Source organism: Thermobia domestica, chromosome 2, assembly GCF_964235325.1.
Source record: "Thermobia domestica chromosome 2, izTheDome1.hap1.1, whole genome shotgun sequence".
NCBI lineage: Eukaryota > Metazoa > Arthropoda > Insecta > Zygentoma > Lepismatidae > Thermobia > Thermobia domestica.
In genome coordinates, this window is record NC_137455.1 from 6576939 (window position 1) to 6594932 (window position 17994).

Sequence of the window (17994 nt, forward strand, 5' to 3'; positions counted from 1 at the left end):
TCGGTAAACTTATCCAGAAAACCTGAAAGAATCAAAGCACAGACAGTTCTTTGTGATCGGTAATGAGAGACAATATATTCACATGAAACATACTTCATTTTTGTGGAAAGTTTGCAAATGAAATTTACATGCCTATTCAAGCCTAAATTATTTCAATTTTATTAAAATTTCACTTGATTTGGTTCAAAATAAGTCTTTTGAAAGATTTTCTTCACAAATGTACTTCTTATTTACTGATTGCAGACTTCCGCATTGATATTGATATAAATGTAGTTCCAGCCTGTATTGTGTGTTCACGAGTGTCTGAATAGTTTGTGTACGTCCTTGGGGCTGGGTTCAGTCCTGGTCACTATCAGTCTATAGGATGCAAATCTGGGACTTAAAATTAACATAAATAATAATAATTCGATAAACCCGTCATTCAAAGTTGAAAACACCAAGGCTTCACAATCAGTTAATGTTCAGTTAATAACTGAAATATCTTAATACTTCAGTATGTCTTGTTTTGTCAGTACGTTTTGAATTTACATCATGTAGGTTAAATGAGCTACTGGGAATTGAATTCCAGATCATGTATACCGAAGAAAAGGCACTAGCCAATCGGCTTCTCGGCACTCAGTTTTATATATATATATATATATATATATATATATATATATATATATATATATATATATATATATATATATATATATATATATATATATATGTTGTTCTAAAATTAGCATGAAAACGTGCGACAGCGTTCATAGCGTTATATAAATTCACATTTCATTTATATGAAGAAGTAATCTTAATTGAATAAATAAAAGAATGGCATTGAAAAGTTCGCATTGCTTGAATAAAATCCGTGATAAATGGGTACTGCCCCATCGCTTTTTTTTTTTTTTTTTTTTTTTTTTTTTTTTTTTTTTTTTTTGCAATGCCCGTTGGAACTTGTCATCTAGGATAATGGTGACACCAGTTCTCCTTAAGACCCTGCCCTACTTAAAATAATACAAAATTTACCATTGTTTCTTTTGTGTGGTTTCCGTAAGTGAAAGGAGATAATGAAATGCAACTTACCACAATTATAGATAATGTTATTCTACAACACAAAATATGAACCTCAAGAATTTTCAGGGTTGTTATCCGTAGAAATTACAGTGTTGGCAGTGACTAGAGAAACGAACTCAACTGCATTTGATTACATATCATGTTGTCTTGGAATCCTGTGAAATACTTTTTAAATAATAATTTTATTTAGTTTGTAATAAACAAAATAGTTTTAACATACAAGTTATTAAAATTAAATAATAATGTCATTGAAAAAGTAGTTCAGAGGATACCAAAATAACATGACACGTAATCAAATGCAGTTGAGTTCGTTCCGTTAGTCGCTGCCTCGATTTTGAGAGAATTGTTATTCTGGCACCACTGAAAATTCTTGAGGTTCATATTTTCTGTTGTAGAATAACATTATCTATGATTATGGTAAGTTGCATTTCATTATCTCCTTTCACTTATGAATGAACAAGCAAAAGTTTTAAGCCAGGCTCTTAAGTTCCAAGATCGTAGCAGAATGTCTTTGGAAGCACAAAATATTTAATTTCACGATCCTTCACTTTCATTAATTATCCGTCTTTTTTCGTCTAACTGTTGGATGTTAAACTAAAACCTTTCATCAAATGACAGTTTGTCATTTTTATTGGGCATATGTAGATTGCTTTTCCAACGAGCTTCGATCTGCACAAAGAGGAAGCAACAGCAAATGTAGGGTTGTTTTATTCCTGTAGTAAAGAAGCACGCACTTTAATTTGTTTACACATTAAAGGAAATTCACCGACAATGCCATTTTTTTTTCTTTCTGAAGAAAGAAAGAAAGAAAGAAAGAAAGAAAAAAAAAAAGAACTGACGAAGATTACAAGTCGTCATTGAAATGTGTACGGTCTTCCCATTGGGTCCTTATGTGAGTAAATCTTTGTTATATGGGAAGTATTCTGAAGGAGACGAATTCTGGGACCGAGCTGGCCAGGAGATATCTACACTCCTTGAAATTTCTTTCTTTAAAGAAAGGTTTATCGCAAGAAATTTCACTGTAGCGACAATAAGCAAGCACTTACTTTGCCCGGCATCATCCTAATTTGCGAATAAAAACATGCTATGAACGCTGCTACACCCTATATCATCCGCCATACTATTTTGAAACCTGTTTGGCTCATGAGGAATATTTTGTTTTTCTTTGCAGGTAACATGCGCCTTTTGCATGCGTCGGTTTTGGTCAGCGGAGGATCTGCGACGTCACATGCGCACCCACACAGGAGAACGGCCTTTCTCCTGCGACATTTGCAGTCGGAAATTCACCCTGAAACACAGCATGCTTCGTCACCGGAAAAAGCACTCGGAGCGTCCCGGCAATTTCGACGTGAGTGACGACGACAATGGATCTCCTGATAGTACAGTCACAGACTCTAATTCAAATATAGCAACCTTACAATTGCAACCGTCCAAAAAACCAGGGAGTGTTGTTGTCAGCCCCACAAATAACAACAACAATAACAATAATAATAATAATAATAACAAAAAGCGAGATGGCCTAATGGAGAAAATTGCTCGCCTAAGTGAATTGACTGGGGCTCGTTGGGAGAAGGACTATGCTAAGTTACCCACCATTACCCCGAAGGGTAATTTTGGCGACAAAGACGACGAGACGTCCCCAGTGCAACAGGAAGAGGGCAAGGACTCTGATCTTATTGGTAACTTACTTGGTATTCAGGACCCGTCGATTATTGATAAAATGTTATTATCTAAATCGGCTGATGATGCAGCCAAACTGCTTGGTGTTAAAAGTCAAGACTAAAATCATATTAGACCAAGTTCGTTTTTTTTTAAAATAGACGTTTAAAAAATATATATATATTTGCACCGTTTCACTTAATCACTGTTGTGTTCAGGTTTGTAAAAGAAAAAAAAATTTTTCAAAGAAGTTGTAGTTTTTGAAGATGTATATCACAGCACTTCACTTGTGAGCGTTATAGTGAGATCTTGGATATAAAGTACATAGAATATATTATAATAATAATAATAATAGAGTAGTTGATAATGTCAGTATTTTAAGGTATATTTATTGTAAAGGAATACAATCTATTTCCCGTTTTTGTAATATTTCTATGGAGTTAAAACTTTCTTGTGTGAGCGCATGTTATTAAAAACGTTACGATAGGAGTCGTTCGTAAACATCCAAAAAAAAAACAAAAACAAAAGAGTTAATTTTGCGGTATTCAATGTGAATACTTAATTACTTTTCATATCATGTAATGAGTAGTGCCTTTACTGTTCATATCACGTTTCGACTATTTTTTTTTTTTTTTTTTTTCGTTTGAATCATTGCTATTAGAAACAAGCACGAACAAATAAAATAATTTTAAAATTTTTCCAAGAATTTGTTTTTAAATTTCAGAAATGCTGTAAAGAACCATATTTTCTCTTGGAGTGTAAAAGATTTTTTTTTCTTTGATAGTGAGACTTATTAGCAGTGCCTCGAAAGATTTAATAGCTTACTTGGAGCGTTGAGTACTAATAGTAATTATTTGAAAAACATACATTCCAAGTTCACCGATCATGTGTACATTCATGTATATGTATATTATACATAAAACTTATATTTATTTCTAAATATGTATATATAAATAAATAATTATATATATCTTTATATATTTAAAGGAAAAGCACATTCCATTGAAAGTATTTTGAGACCTGTGATTTCATTAGCACCTTAAGTATTATTATTATTAATAATAAATTAAATATTTTTAGTTGTTCTCGTCGTGGTTTATTAAAAAAAAATTTCCTAATTATTTTTTCTTTGTGTTAATAGTAGTATTATTATCTTTAGCGATTTCGATTTCTTTGTCACTTGATATCAGGGAGCACTGTGATTATCTGAGGTGCATTGTTTTTAAAGATTTGCTTGTTATTATTAAGAAAAAGAAAAAAAGAAAAATGCTGTTAAGTTTTTTGTGGTTAGCCTCAGAAATTTTCTCGAGTTTCCTTTGTGTATCTTTTACGCATCCATTAATGTTTCTTTCATGTGTGACGTAATCAAAGGTAGTGAACTTCTGAATGTATGGGATTTCTCTTTCTCCCTAAACAGAAGAAATTTTTAGGTTAAAAAAAAAAATCAAATTGTGCATTAAATTTGTTTGCATTGAAAACTAAACCTAAAAAAAAAGTTGATATACCTCAAACTTTCAATGCAAACAAAATCCGTTGAAGAGGCTACAAAATCCCGCTGTGTGAATGTTGTGTATATTATTACTTTATCCCGAGCGATGTAAATAGGATTTTCGATACCAATAATAATAATTAATAATAATAAAATCGAGAGATTGTAATGAGTGTGTGTTGTATGTATGTAATATACGTGTGGCTGTGTAAAAAAAGAAAAAAATGAAAATCGGTTTTAACTTGACGCATTTAAATAGTTGTTTCCACATAGATTGTTTGCTCTTTTCATTTTTTTTTTAAAATAGCAAATGAAAATAGAAAATAAAACCACCTGGTGCACCATATGTGTTTGTTGGAAGAGGCATCACTATGCAATTTTTTTTTTCAAAGGGTTAGTACTTTTTGTTATTTTTGGACCTTGAAGATAAATAAGAAGTGGCTTGTTCTGCCTAGATGAATACGTAGCATAGGCTGGAGCGTGCATTTTATTGAGATTGTTCCTTTATATGAAATATTTTTTCTGAAGAAAAATATACTGATAGATATGTCACATTTTTGTATTTATTTCTCCCTAAATACCTCAACATATTTACCCTTATTTGTTAGTAAATTTCAAGTTCGAACAACTTTGTGTCGAAGTGAGGATTGAGTTCTGTCTGTAACATTACGGTATTAAGTGCTCTCATGGCCGGTTCTACCATATGCGCAACACGGGGGCGGCAAAATCTGTCATAACTATATTATTTTTTTTAAAAAAAATCTCTCTTGTTGGAAACAGACTTCATGATGATGGTAGTTAAATTTATTAAGCTGATCTTCTATTTGAATACTACATTCATAAATCATGTTTAGGTCCCATTAGTTTGTCACATGGACAGTGCTACAGCAAATGATCAAACGAATCCCAGCATGAATTGCTTGATTACTGTCAAATACAAGAACTCAATTCTCGGACAGTAGCGAATACCTGTTTCATTTAGTTATCACAGTTTTAATATGAAAACTAGTCTTGTTTTTGTCACAAACAATTTCTTTATCATTGAAGGTAGATTTTTTTTTTTTTTTTTTTTAATTTAACATGCAGAAGGAAAACCAAGAAATACAGAGCTAGTTGCACTAGAATTGCAAACTGATATTTGAGATTGAAGCTCGATATTGAATTCTATAAAAAGTATTACCATCTTTCCTCTGCAAGTGTATTTGGTTTATCATTTACTAACTTATTAAAAAAAAAAAAAAAAGACACGAGATTGTATTTGTGGTGGTTAGTCCTTTTTGAGTGCGAGTGCCCTTTCCCTCCCCTTCGTTGTTCATAATGGGGTAGCATACTTCAAATCGTGCCTTTTAAGATTTGTTCTTTGTGGAGAGAAAAAAGGGGGAGGTTGAAAATGATGCCATTGGACGGGACAGTAAATTGCGTAGGGCCGGTTGTGAGTGCTCTCTCTACCTTGAATCAGTTGGTTGGGGTTTAACTTCTATTTCCGGGATCAAGACTGCATGAGACGTGCACCTGTAATCAGGATTTAGCTGGGAAATATTTACCGGAACTGCAATAACGGACACGGCTCAAGAGCCAATTTGTTACTGAATTACAGAATATTTAAGACAAATATTTCCTAAACGATGTTCCGGTCCAACTAAACCACTGTGTGGGGCCCAATCTACTATAATACATTCAAATTTTAAAGGTTCTCGCACCGGGAATCGAGACCGGAACACCGTGCGTCAAAGGCGTGTGCGCTAGCCCCTAGTCCGCGGGAAGAGAAAATTGAAATAGAAGTAACTTTTAAATACAATTCAATCAATATTGTTTGCAACAATGAACATTTTGTTCAACAGACCTGTGAAACTCGCATTCATTTTCCTGGGCCCTCAGTTCACTCCGAGGAAAATAAATATACGATATGAATTGGTTATTGCAGATAGATTGTCCATTTCACGTAGTTTTGAGGGGAAAAAAACACCACAGTTGCATCAGTCATACATTGTTCGGCGACTAACTGCCATTCGATACATTACAGTTGCATCTAATACGAAGCGAAGAATCAAAAATGGAAGTTTGACAACTGGGAAATCGATATTTATTTTGCTTGCATTTCAGGCCTTTCTGCAATTAATATGTAGTTGGGAAGTATATTAACCTGTTGTGCATTTAAATGTGAACCAAAGTATATAGTAACATATTAGTAAGAATAAAAGGCATGAAATTTGGGGGTACGGTTTTATGAACGACTTATTATTATAACAACTCAACATATTCAACTCTTCACGTACTTGCACTAAACATGGCAAGAGTTCCAAAGCATTTTGTTGAAACAGTTTCTGCGAACTGGAATGTGAAAAACTTCGTGTGCCTTGTAGAAAGTCACTATAGAATTCCATAACACATTCTTGTATGATGTTGGAAGCAGATTTTTAAACGTCCACCATCATCTTATTTGCATTTATTGACACTTTGCTATCAGGATAAACTCGTTCGTTCGGAAAATGCACATTTTTACGTATCACTCCGAAGCACCAAAGCCTAAAAGTGTGGAAGTATACAATCCATTTATCACTGTGGGTGTTTACACTGTTCCACTATCAGAGAAGACGAAATGCTGAAAATTTGAGACATTGAAAGCAACCCGACTGTCTCTTGATCCTGAAACTCTTTCCAAAGACGTAGTTAGTTACCTTTGTGTACAACTGTTTCTTACCAGTTGTGGAAGTTGAAGATTTCACGGATCTGGACAAGTTATAAAACGAACCTATTTGTGGTACTAGAAGCTAAGTTCTACATACTCCATTACAGTGTATATTCTATCGGATTTTCGCGATTTTGTTTGATGCACCCAACGTCTCTGGTCATTTCGTAAGAACGAGTGGCCACTGAACGGAAAGGTAAGTTGTATTTTGCGGAATCCTGCCTCAGTCATGGTGTGTGGGGTGAGAGCTACAAGGGCATAACGGAGCTCCTTTTCTATGAAAAGGAGATTAAAAGTTCAGCCAAAGTGTAGCAAGAGAGAGAGTGCTTGAAAGACTAGTCCAGAATTTCACCAACACCTTCTTCCATAGACAGAAGTGGAGCATCCAGCAGGACTCAGCCCCGGTACATAAGGGACGGACAACGCAGCAGTGGCTCAAGGCAAATGTTCCGGACTTCATTTCCGCTTCAGATTGGCCTTAAGCGAGTACGGACCTAAACCATTTGAACAACAAATTGTGGTCCAAGCTTCAGGAGATGGCTTGCAAGAAGTCTCTCTTCGGAAGGCAGCTGCAGATTTTCCAATTGATGTGTGACCACAAAGACTTAAGGACTGTGTCCATGCTAATGATGGCCATTTTGAATAATTATTTGTGGTTTTGATTCATAATATTTATGGTACGACTAGGTATTTTCAGTAAGCAGATTTTTCTCTATATAGTAGGTACACTCAGATTTTTTTATATTATTATTATGTAGGATTAATCTTCATAAAAATGGAACATGCCACGATCAATTGATGCAAATCCCATGGTATGTCGTATCACTGCGGTAACAGGAATAAAATGAAAATTAGATCCACAGTATGGCTTGGGACTTCACTTTAGGTTATGCACGTGATAGATGACATACGACCACACAAAAAAACTTAGAAATCGAGAGTTCAAGATCGCCTTATAAAAGAGTAAGTGTTTTATTTGCATCAATACAGTAAATGAAATGACTAATTAGATCTTGTGATGTTCTCGAGTTAGGAATGATATAGGCAGTAGTAAATAGTATGTACGTATCCGTTTAATTGATAACCAGACCGTGCTATGTTTTCTTCGTTGCAGAAAAAATAACTAAACATCTCAAAATAAATTCATTTGTCCAAGTTATTGAAGAAAAAATAATAATAAAACGAAATGGTAGATATTTTTGGTCACCTAACTCGTATAACAGCGGTAGACATCTTCATTTACAGAAGCACCCTGGCTGCTAGTCTCCTTTGAGTATCAAGGCTACATGAGACATGGACCTAACTTAACGTGGGACAATCACACGAGCTTCTACTAGAATCGAACTCTTTGTCTCCTACGCCGAAGGCCCGTATGCCAACCATAAAGCCACGCGGGAGCTTCTTCTCTTAGGGAGATAATCACTGAAGCTGTTACAGTTTAAGCTAATCCCTAGCCTGTGCTTTGATCGAAAGGATGTGGGCCAGTACTTAACGTTGTTGCTACACAATCACAATTTCAGCTTCTGAATCCACTGTTCAGCGCTCTCTCACTCCCATTTGATCCAGAATAACGATTTCTTGTAGTGTGCTAGTGATTTTCCTTGGCACGTGGATCGGGGCTCTATTCTCGGCCATCCAACTCGGAGTAGGCGGAGACATCGACTGGGGTTTAGTTAAATCTCAGCTGGGTGACGAACCAATGACGGGATACATGTATGCTGAATCTCTCCGCTGGCAGGTAATCAACAAGCAGCAGGACGCTATCCTCGGGTAGCACAGATTGAAGGAATCAAAGCGACAAACCCCAATATTGACCTCTTAGCTTTACGCAAAGTAAATATCAAGAATCATGACGTAAGGTAGGAGAACAGCAAGTGGCTAACGCTCTCGGTTTATTAAATATTTGCAAATAGAAGTTACAAGTCTGCATCGCTTGGGTGCTTGAGGTTCAATGAATATTGCTGATAACTACTTTTGGTGTGTGAAGCTGAATAAAGTCCTCATGGAAGATCATGTTCTCAGGAAGGGTAACAACCGATGATGGTCTCAGGTACTTGGTCCAAGATCGATCCTTTTCATGAGTACTCAAAGGTATCCAAATGGGAGAACACATTTGGTATCGTGAAAAAGCGAAAATGCTGGGGTAAAAAGGAATGCAAACAGCAATGATGATACAGTTAAAAGACCAATTTTAGTAATGAATTGTGAGTTTGTTAGCTACGTTGATAAAAACTGGAATTAAGGTTGAAACGAAGCTCAAGAGCTATTGGGTATATATATAAGCCAATGGAACCTTGTATCGTCTTATACAAGGTAACAAGAAAAGTTCTTGCCATTCTAGAGCAGTGATAAACAAAAAGCATTACAGTGGACGGTACGCACCTTAAGTTTCGAAAGTAATCTCCATTAGCATCTAACATTTTTTGCCAACGTTCCTACAGCTGCTTAATACCTTGGTGATAAAACTCGGAAGGTCGTGGATTCAAAGCAGCCCGTAAGTACGTTCCGCAGCTCTTCCTCATTTGCGAAGGATCTCCCACTGAGATAGTTGTCGACGGAATGAAGCAGGGGGTAATATGTTGGTGCAAGGTCCGGTGAATATGGTAGATGGCACAGTCTCCCACCCAAGTTGCTGAAGGGTTTTCTATGTCATATGCGGCTTGGCATTGTCGTGCAGGAACAGCAAATTTTTGCGATTTAATAAAGCCGGCACCCTCTGCCGCAGTGCACGGTGCAGCCTTTGCAGCTAGAGGTTAGCAATGATGGTGTGACCAGTGGAGGGGGCTTGTAATGCACCACTTGCCGACAATTCCATTACACAGAGAGCATAACCTTTCGTGGGTGCAGAGGTGGTCTTGAGATGTGAGAAACAGGGTCATGTGGCGACAATCAATGTTTGCTACGCTCGTCACCCGCGAGCAAGGTATCAAAGATGGGTATGTTCAGGTGCCAAGTGAGCAAGGTTACTCGTTATACCTTGTTGGCTGCCGACAATGTGTGGGGGTATCCACTTGCTTAACTTGTGTGACTTCCCTATCCCATGCAGGTGCAATATGACTATTTCAAAGGAAACGTGAAATCTTTCTGCAAGTTCATCACACGTTACACCACTGTCCTCTTGGATGTATGCTTTCAGGACCTCGTTACGCAACAGATGCGGTCGTTCACTGCGAGGTCCATCCGAAAGGCTCACATCTTCCGAATGGAATTTCTGGAACCAACGTTTGGCGGTGCGTTCATTTACGACATTCTCTCCAAATGTCTGGCATATGCGGCGTCTTGATATGACAGGCCGACTTTAAAGTCATACAACAAACACCCGCCAACAAACTGCTTCGATACCTTCGTTTCTCTTGGACATTGGACGAGCTATGACTGCTTTATGTGCGCAACGTGCCTGTATTACTGAAGGTCGATTGCCAGACTAAGTCCCAATCGCTTGACAGACACGTACGTCATTTCGTTTCCTCTGTGAGAGCTCATGATTAATGGGACGTCAAAAACGGCATGAACTTTTTTGGTTACCTTGTAGTAATGATTAATCAAGTTGATCTTGGATGATCATGCTTACTGTATATACGTATAAGTAGGGTTGCCATTCGTCCCGGAAAATCTGGGATCGTAACGGAATCGAGATTGCGTCCCGAAAATATTTCTTGGGACGATTAAATGTCCCGGTTTTCAGCGAAGAAGAAAACAAGGAAATATTATAGTTTGCTTAAAAGGAAATATAAGATAACAAACGCCGCCAGAACATATTTTCAATAAATTAACCGTTCTATTTGTTTTAAAAAAAGTATACAACGTGTGAAAGGAAACATCATATCTTGAATGAGTTGAACAGATCCTGAGTGTTTTTTTTTTTTTTTTTTATCAGGGGGAGGGAGTAAATCATCTGCTAACGTTTGCTTAACTAGGGAGAAGGTCTAGTGAAATGACTAAAAATGTGATAACGTAATACTTGAACAACTCACTCTAGTGGAAGAAAGAAATTAGTATATAACACTCCTTTTCATTTTAAGCATTTCAAAGATTTTCGTACTTAAGTAGCGTCCCAGATTTGTATTTTTGAAATATGGCACTCCTACGTGTAAGTAACCCTTAATATACACCAAGTCAAAAGAGAATAATAGTCAGGAAAAACTAATGTCAGGAGTATTAAGACCTGCACATAATTATTTTCGTATTATGATTATTAGTACCTTGAAGAGAAACAAATACAAATCGCTATAGATATAATAAGCTGGAAAGAAATTATTTTAGAAACAAAATTATTCAAAACGAATTTGAGCCAAAGAAATAATTTATTACATCCATTTTATATTCTAATTATTATAATACATTCAGTGAAACAGAGAAAATGATGTATTGATATCTCTATATTTTAAACCCCATCATCAACAACAAAAAGAATATTTTAATTCTTTCTAATTTCAACCGGGTACCTGCAGTATGTGCAATAATGACAGAAATGTCTGATCACTCTGTCAAACCTCATATTACAAATCATAATTAGCCCAAGGTGAAAGGGGAGCAAGCTCCTCCTTAATGGTATGTTAATTCATTGTAAGAGTCAAATAAGTTTTTGGAAAAACTGCAAAAGTAAGTTCTTACATAAATTCCTTCACTTTGCAATTTCTAACTGAATAAGCCAACTAAATATTTTGAAATCCTTCCGGAAATTCTTAAAAAATCTTAATATCAAAATTAAGACTGAATTTCATTCGGGCTTTGATAGGTGACTGTTACTTCCAACGTTGAGATGCCTAGTAACTGCTAAAATAGTACCTTAACATTTCATCATTTCCATCTTCAGATAGTATATTTTTTTCGAGCTACGTTCTCTTTCAGGCACATTCAAAAGTCAGTCAGTCTTGCTTACGAATCTGATTAACAGAGACTGAGTACAAATGTTTTACTTTTCGATTTTGAAAATTGTATTACTAACGATTTCCTTTAATTATTTAACCTTTCGAGACCATAAATTACTTTTTTTTTCTTTTTTAAAGTTTCCAAACTATTTACCACAGTCCAACACTACTTGTGAAGTAATTGTAACTTACTTTTATCTGGTACACAAGCAGTAACTTTTTATCATTTAAAAAAAAAAAAAAAAAAAAAAAAAATTAAAATCACGAAAAAAAATTAGGGATATTTTCTCCTGCAATCTTTCCAAATCCAATCTCCTATATAAAACTATAATGACACATACTTACACAATACTGTACCCCCAAAAAAGTCGAATTTCTAGTCCGAATAGTTTGGGAATTACGCACGCTACTTGGTTGCGTAAAAAGTCATGTAAAATCATACAAACTTAAAAATATTACTAACGAAAAATGTTTTGTTCTGAACTTCAGAGAATATATAAAAATAAAACAGATAAATATAGATATTAAACTTTACAATTTTACGATTTCTAAAGATTAAAGATTAGACTGATGTTACAAGTGTGTGGTTAGATTTATTACAAATTCTTCACTGTTTCTTCTTCAAATACAGCCTACACTTTTAGTTGAAGTCAAGCACAAGAAAGCCAATTAGCCCCGCCGTGGCTAAATGGTTAGCGTGGCGCGGGAGACTCGGGTTCGATTCTCCGTAGTAGCTCATTGGTTCGGATCAGCCGTGAGTCCACATCTCATATAGCCTCGCTGCTGAAAGGGACGCTACATTCCAATCCAAGAATAAGAAAAAACAATTATAAATAAAACAGAATAAGATCGAATCTTAACCTTCACTGCTTTCCCACGAACTAGTGAAACTATTAATCAATCAATGTCCATCATCAGGGCTAAGAAAAGTTGTTAACAAAGCAAAATATACAGTAGACTCTCTCTAATCCGGTCCGACCAGCAAATCAGCCTTAAGGGTTAGGATTCAGATTTTTGAACACTCAGCAACTATGACCATACCGTCCCATACTGTCCGAGGAAAGAGAAGGAAAGAAGCGGCCTTGGATCTCTATGTTAGGTGCCATCCCGGCATTTGCCTAGTCTGAATGAGGAAAACCTTAGGACGGCTGACCTGAAAACGTTTTTACACTTTTTCGAGCGAGTGTCCCCACCTGGAATCGAACCCGGGACCGCTAGCTCCAAAGACGAGACGAGACGGAACCACTAAATCCAGCCTTTAAAAATTGTTATTCCTGCTAAGGAGCAGAAGACAACGGATATTTTTTTCACTCCATAATAGAGTTAAGTATCATTTCTAAACTGTTTTTGTTTTTAAATACACAACCTGGTCTGATATCTGCCGGACAGTCTACGTACACCGAAGTGTTTTCAAAAATCGCACATAAAAATTACACATATTTTTTTAAAGTGTAATAATTTATTTTCAGTTTATCATGCCTGAACGTAATTTCTATCCTTAACATTTCTTTCGTTTTCTTGATGATGGAGATCGAGTGATATCCGAAATATATTAACTGGTAGTTTTCTTTATTATTGGGGGCTCTGTAGTCTAGTGGTTAAAGCATTGGACTAATGTCCGCGTGGTCCCGGTTCGATTCCCGACCGGTGCTTCCCAATTTTCAGCTTTCACCTAGCGTCATGAGGCAAACTGCGGAGTCACCTGAATAAAAAGACGTGACGCCTATTAGAGACAGGGCGACGCAACACACTGACCACGTGTTCGTCGCTAGGCTGGGCGTAGTTCAGCCGATCGCTAACAGATGGCGTTGGAGCGGCTCAGGCCCAGAAAGGTCTGTCACACTAGTGGTTATTATTATTATTATTATTATTATTATTATTATTATTATTATTATTATTATTATTATTATTATTATTATTATTATTATTATTATTATTATTATTATTAAGTTTTCCTTATTCTTTGGAAATTAGTGAAGACTGATTCCATCTTATGCTGTCTTATATATTTCTATTTTACAAAATATTTTAGTACATGTACACTCATGTCCAAAATTATTGTCGCATGTCTATAAATATATTGTTGTAGGAATATAATTTGATAACAAATTCGTCCGCTATTTCTTATAATGTCAGTATGTGTATAATCGCCAAAGACATGAATGTGGCAAATTTCATGTCAAAAGAGCAGTAAATAAGAACAATAAAACGAAAATAAAACTTTCTTGTCGATTTAGCAACATTTTGTTTTACTCATGTTAATTTTCGTATTTGTAATTCTTTTCCTATGAAATTTGCCACAAATATATATTTCCCGATTATACACACAGTATCAGTATTAAAAGTAACCTGCAAAATCAATATCAAATTATATCCTTACAAAAAGACAGTTATAGATATGCGACAATCATTTTGGACATGAGTGTACATATACCACAAAGGATTCCAAGAGGATTAACACAAATCTCAGGTCTCTTATCTTATAATCTGTGAACTATATGTTCGGCTTATATTTCTAAGCGCGAAAAGGATGTTGACTCAAAATCCCTGTTTAAGAAATAATATAAATATAACCCTATTGTTTGAATATTAAAATATTCATGTTCATTTAAGTACGAACCACTACAAGAGAAGAAAATCACATTACTTTTCAATGGCTCTCCACAACAAACTGGAAATATATAACAACAATATAACAGACAATAAAATTACAGAGGTAAACAATACGACTTATTCCTTAACAGTAACTTTATATCACAATATACAAAGGCCTTGAACTGAAGGGCATTTAAAAACAAACAAATTATCAGTCTCCCTTTTTGGCCATTTTTTTTTAACAAATAAAAAAATCTTCAAAATGCGTTATTCCCAGAAGACAGCAAGTTCTTCCAGAATCGCTTATACCAATTATACTATACAAATAATGGATCGATCCCCCACTCCCATCTACATAATGCACGAGTAAGAACATATGGTTATTTCTTTCAATTTGTAGAATAAGTATCATTTTCAGATACTTCGCCTAGAGCAATAGACTTAATCACAAATTGTAGTTCGGAAATGCAACCCATGCATAGGGATTAAATAACAATTAAAGTTCTGATTAGGTCGATCCTGGAGATGTAATATAGAGAAATCGCGGCCAAGGATACTACTTTCTCTACGCAGCTACTTTTCTTTATATTTTCATTGTTTCCCTTCCATTTGATGAAGAGTAGCTATATCTTTTCTATCCTTTTTCGCAAACATATCCGGATTTTCATTCCTTATCCGCTAAAGAGGATGACACTTATCACCGCAGGTTGAAATACTATAGGTCACAGATTACTATACTCGTATTCTACCAACTGGAACAAAACAATTTACTATAGTTTCTAAAAACTGTATTGACTGTCTAATGGTATTACCCCTATCGAAAATCGAAGCTAAACAGACGAACACAATTCTTCAGCTATTTGAGAGTACTAATACAGGAAGATAATATGAACTTATGAGTGTATCTAACGAGATCTACCAACTAGTAGTATACCTGGTATGTATACAGGGTGTTTCAAAACAACACAGACATCAATATGATCTTGAAGCTTTGCTGGCGTCTACTATTAATCCAATGTTCTCGGGATTGCTGCCAGAGTGAGTGTTGCCGCTGTATGGTAACGAAAGCTCAGCACAGCAACACTCACTCTGGCAGCAATCCCGAGAACATTGGATTAACACAGACATCGTTTGGGAGGTGATTCCTGACACCAAGATGAGACAAAGTATAGACCAACCTGGGTGCACAAATGCTTCCTTTCGGAGTTACGGGCTGCCGAAAACATGAAAAAATGAACTTTAAAGATCCATAGCTCCAAAACTATGAAACCTACCGTAGTAGGGTCAAGACTTTACTTAAGAACTAATATGTGCTCTATCCAAAAATATATGTTTCAGAATCCTGCGGTACTCACACAGCAATTCTTATTGAAGGGGGTTCGAACGAGCATATAATTTGAAGTACTCACCAACTACCTCTACAAAAAGTGTTGCGGAAGTACCGCAGGATTCTGAAACTTGAATATTTGGATAGGGCACATAGTAGTTTTTAAGTAAAGTCTTGACCCGATTACGGTAGACCCCATAAGTAATGGAGCTATGGACCTTTGAAGTTCATTTTTTCATGTTTTCGGCAGCATATAACTCCGAAAGGAAGCATTTGTGCACCCAGGTTGGTCTATACTTTTTTCTTCTCTTTATGTTAGGAATCACCTCCCAAACGTTGTCAGTATTGTTTTGAAACACCTTGTGTGTATATATAAAACGGAGTCTTACTAAGAGAATAATAAATAAACACGCTACTGTCTGTATCATTTCTGCTGCTAGTTATTGGATGAAGTTATAAATCATTTTCCTCCTAAATCACCTAACTGAAACGCCAGGACATCTACTTGAAATCAACAGAGGAAACTTTATTTACAGTTTTGATTTCAGCATCTGTTTACTCTGACTTTTTTTTTTTTTTTTTTTTTCTACAGCCTCAGCACAAAATATTTATCAGTAGAAACAAGTTTATATACATAACTCAAAACGCATTCTATTTTCCATATCACACTCAGGCAAAGAGAGAGAAGCCATTTTAGTTTCTGAAAGAACTTACTGTCACTACTAGTATCCAAATTATATCTCTACACTTGGTTAAAATCTCTACTCCCAATCATTTAGGAAAGTCCTTGGAATACTAGTACTGGTACACTCAAATGAGTAAGAGAAATATCTATATTGTATTCAATATACACACGGAGAGACATCTAATTTATAGAGACTTTAGTTTCCCGCTTTTCTAGCCATAAAAAAATAAGCACCTCTTTGTATAAAAAAATATATTACATTAAAGCTAAGAAATGTATTTTATTAGGTAATGTCCACTGGTAGTTCTACAGTTTACTTGTCAATGGCTCCGGTGCGTGTTCAGGAATGCCATCTTCAAGTGCTGCTTGCAGTACTTCGTCGACGTGGGAAACGTATATGAAAGTTAAGTCTCTCTAATCAAGAAAGAAAAAAAAAAGTATTTTATAAAACAATTTAACATGCATTCAGGATAAATTTTCTCAATTCATTATTTTGAACAGTTAGACCTCGATAACTCGAATTTTTTTCACATTTCCTTAAACTCTATAGAACATTCAATGTTAAAATAACCTCTGTAAAGCGAATGTTTAAAAATTACGACCCCGATAAGTCGGATTTTAAGGGTTTCATAATGATTGATATTTAAAGACTTCGTAACTCTAATTCTCGTATCTGCAAGTCTGTACGAGTCGAAGTTCACCTATGTAAGTCGAGTTTTTCTTGATATGACTTAAATAGCTCGAAGCTATAACTCTATACTTTTACCTAATCGTCATTGTTGCTAATGTATATTGTGTTTTCCTCATTTCTAGACATGAAAGCTCTCCCTCCGCCTGTTTCTAGGTCAATAACTCTTCTTCTTCCTTGGATCTTTCACATCTTCGAATTATAGTTTGTACGAATAAAATTTCGAGTTATACAGGTTATATAGTCACTTTTAATAAGGAACGCGGAACTTGGGTATCTCGAATTTTTATGTATTCCCTTCAGCTTTGAGTTATCGAGGCCCCACTGTATTTTCAAGATATTTTAACAGTCAAATAAATCAATAATAATCTTACGTTATCTACAAACAATTGAAAATTTCGATACGTTTATACATTTCAAGATCTGTATAGGGAGTCTACAAAGTCTGATTCAATGTTATAATTTTCTAACTATAGAAGTGATCTTTGGCACATCAGTGTCATGAAATGAGTGAGACAGTCTTCCTCGGAACATGATACAAAGAAAATTAAAAATTTCTATCTGTAGCAGTTGCAGATTTTGCACTCTCTAACAAGGCAACCACGACACTCAGAACTCAAATGTGTGAATGATTCTTGCTTCAAATTCAACGGTAGAGATGCAAAAAAGCCGGCTTTTTTGAATCGATGGTTTTTTTTTTTTACATAAAAAGCCGGCTTTTTTGGGAAAAAAAAACGAGAATTTTGGAAATTTTGGCTTTTTTCATTTTCATGATTTTTCTATCTAAATAGCTTTCTTATAGTATATTCTATAGTTAGATAAGAATTCCATGACCTAAATGCGATATTTCGCTCTGAAATTCACCATCAAGATGGATGGAGCACATGTTTTACGAATTAAAGCTAACATGAAGAATGTAGTATTTCAGGCCATTT

The 17994-nt window shown here is 35.4% G+C and overlaps 2 protein-coding genes across 5 annotated transcripts in view; one reads left to right on the top strand and one right to left on the bottom strand.

Annotated features, from left to right (window-relative positions):
* The window catches only part of peb (zinc finger protein pebbled), a 266979-nt gene extending 262622 nt beyond the window's left edge, over positions 1-4357 (top strand). For all 4 annotated transcript variants that reach the window (XM_081738279.1, XM_081738272.1, XM_081738275.1 and 1 more), the window contains one exon: positions 2228-4357. In XM_081738279.1, coding sequence (XP_081594405.1) covers positions 2228-2839 — 612 coding nt within the window. In that variant the 3' untranslated portion in view covers positions 2840-4357. The remainder of the gene's footprint in view (positions 1-2227) is intronic.
* A 6821-nt stretch (positions 4358-11178) lies between these two features.
* LOC145669938 (lon protease homolog 2, peroxisomal-like) overlaps positions 11179-17994 on the bottom strand; it is an 83596-nt gene continuing 76780 nt past the window's right edge. The window contains exon 17 of the mRNA XM_081738283.1: positions 11179-16785. Within this exon, the coding sequence (XP_081594409.1) occupies positions 16678-16785 (108 nt within the window). The 3' untranslated portion in view covers positions 11179-16677. The remainder of the gene's footprint in view (positions 16786-17994) is intronic.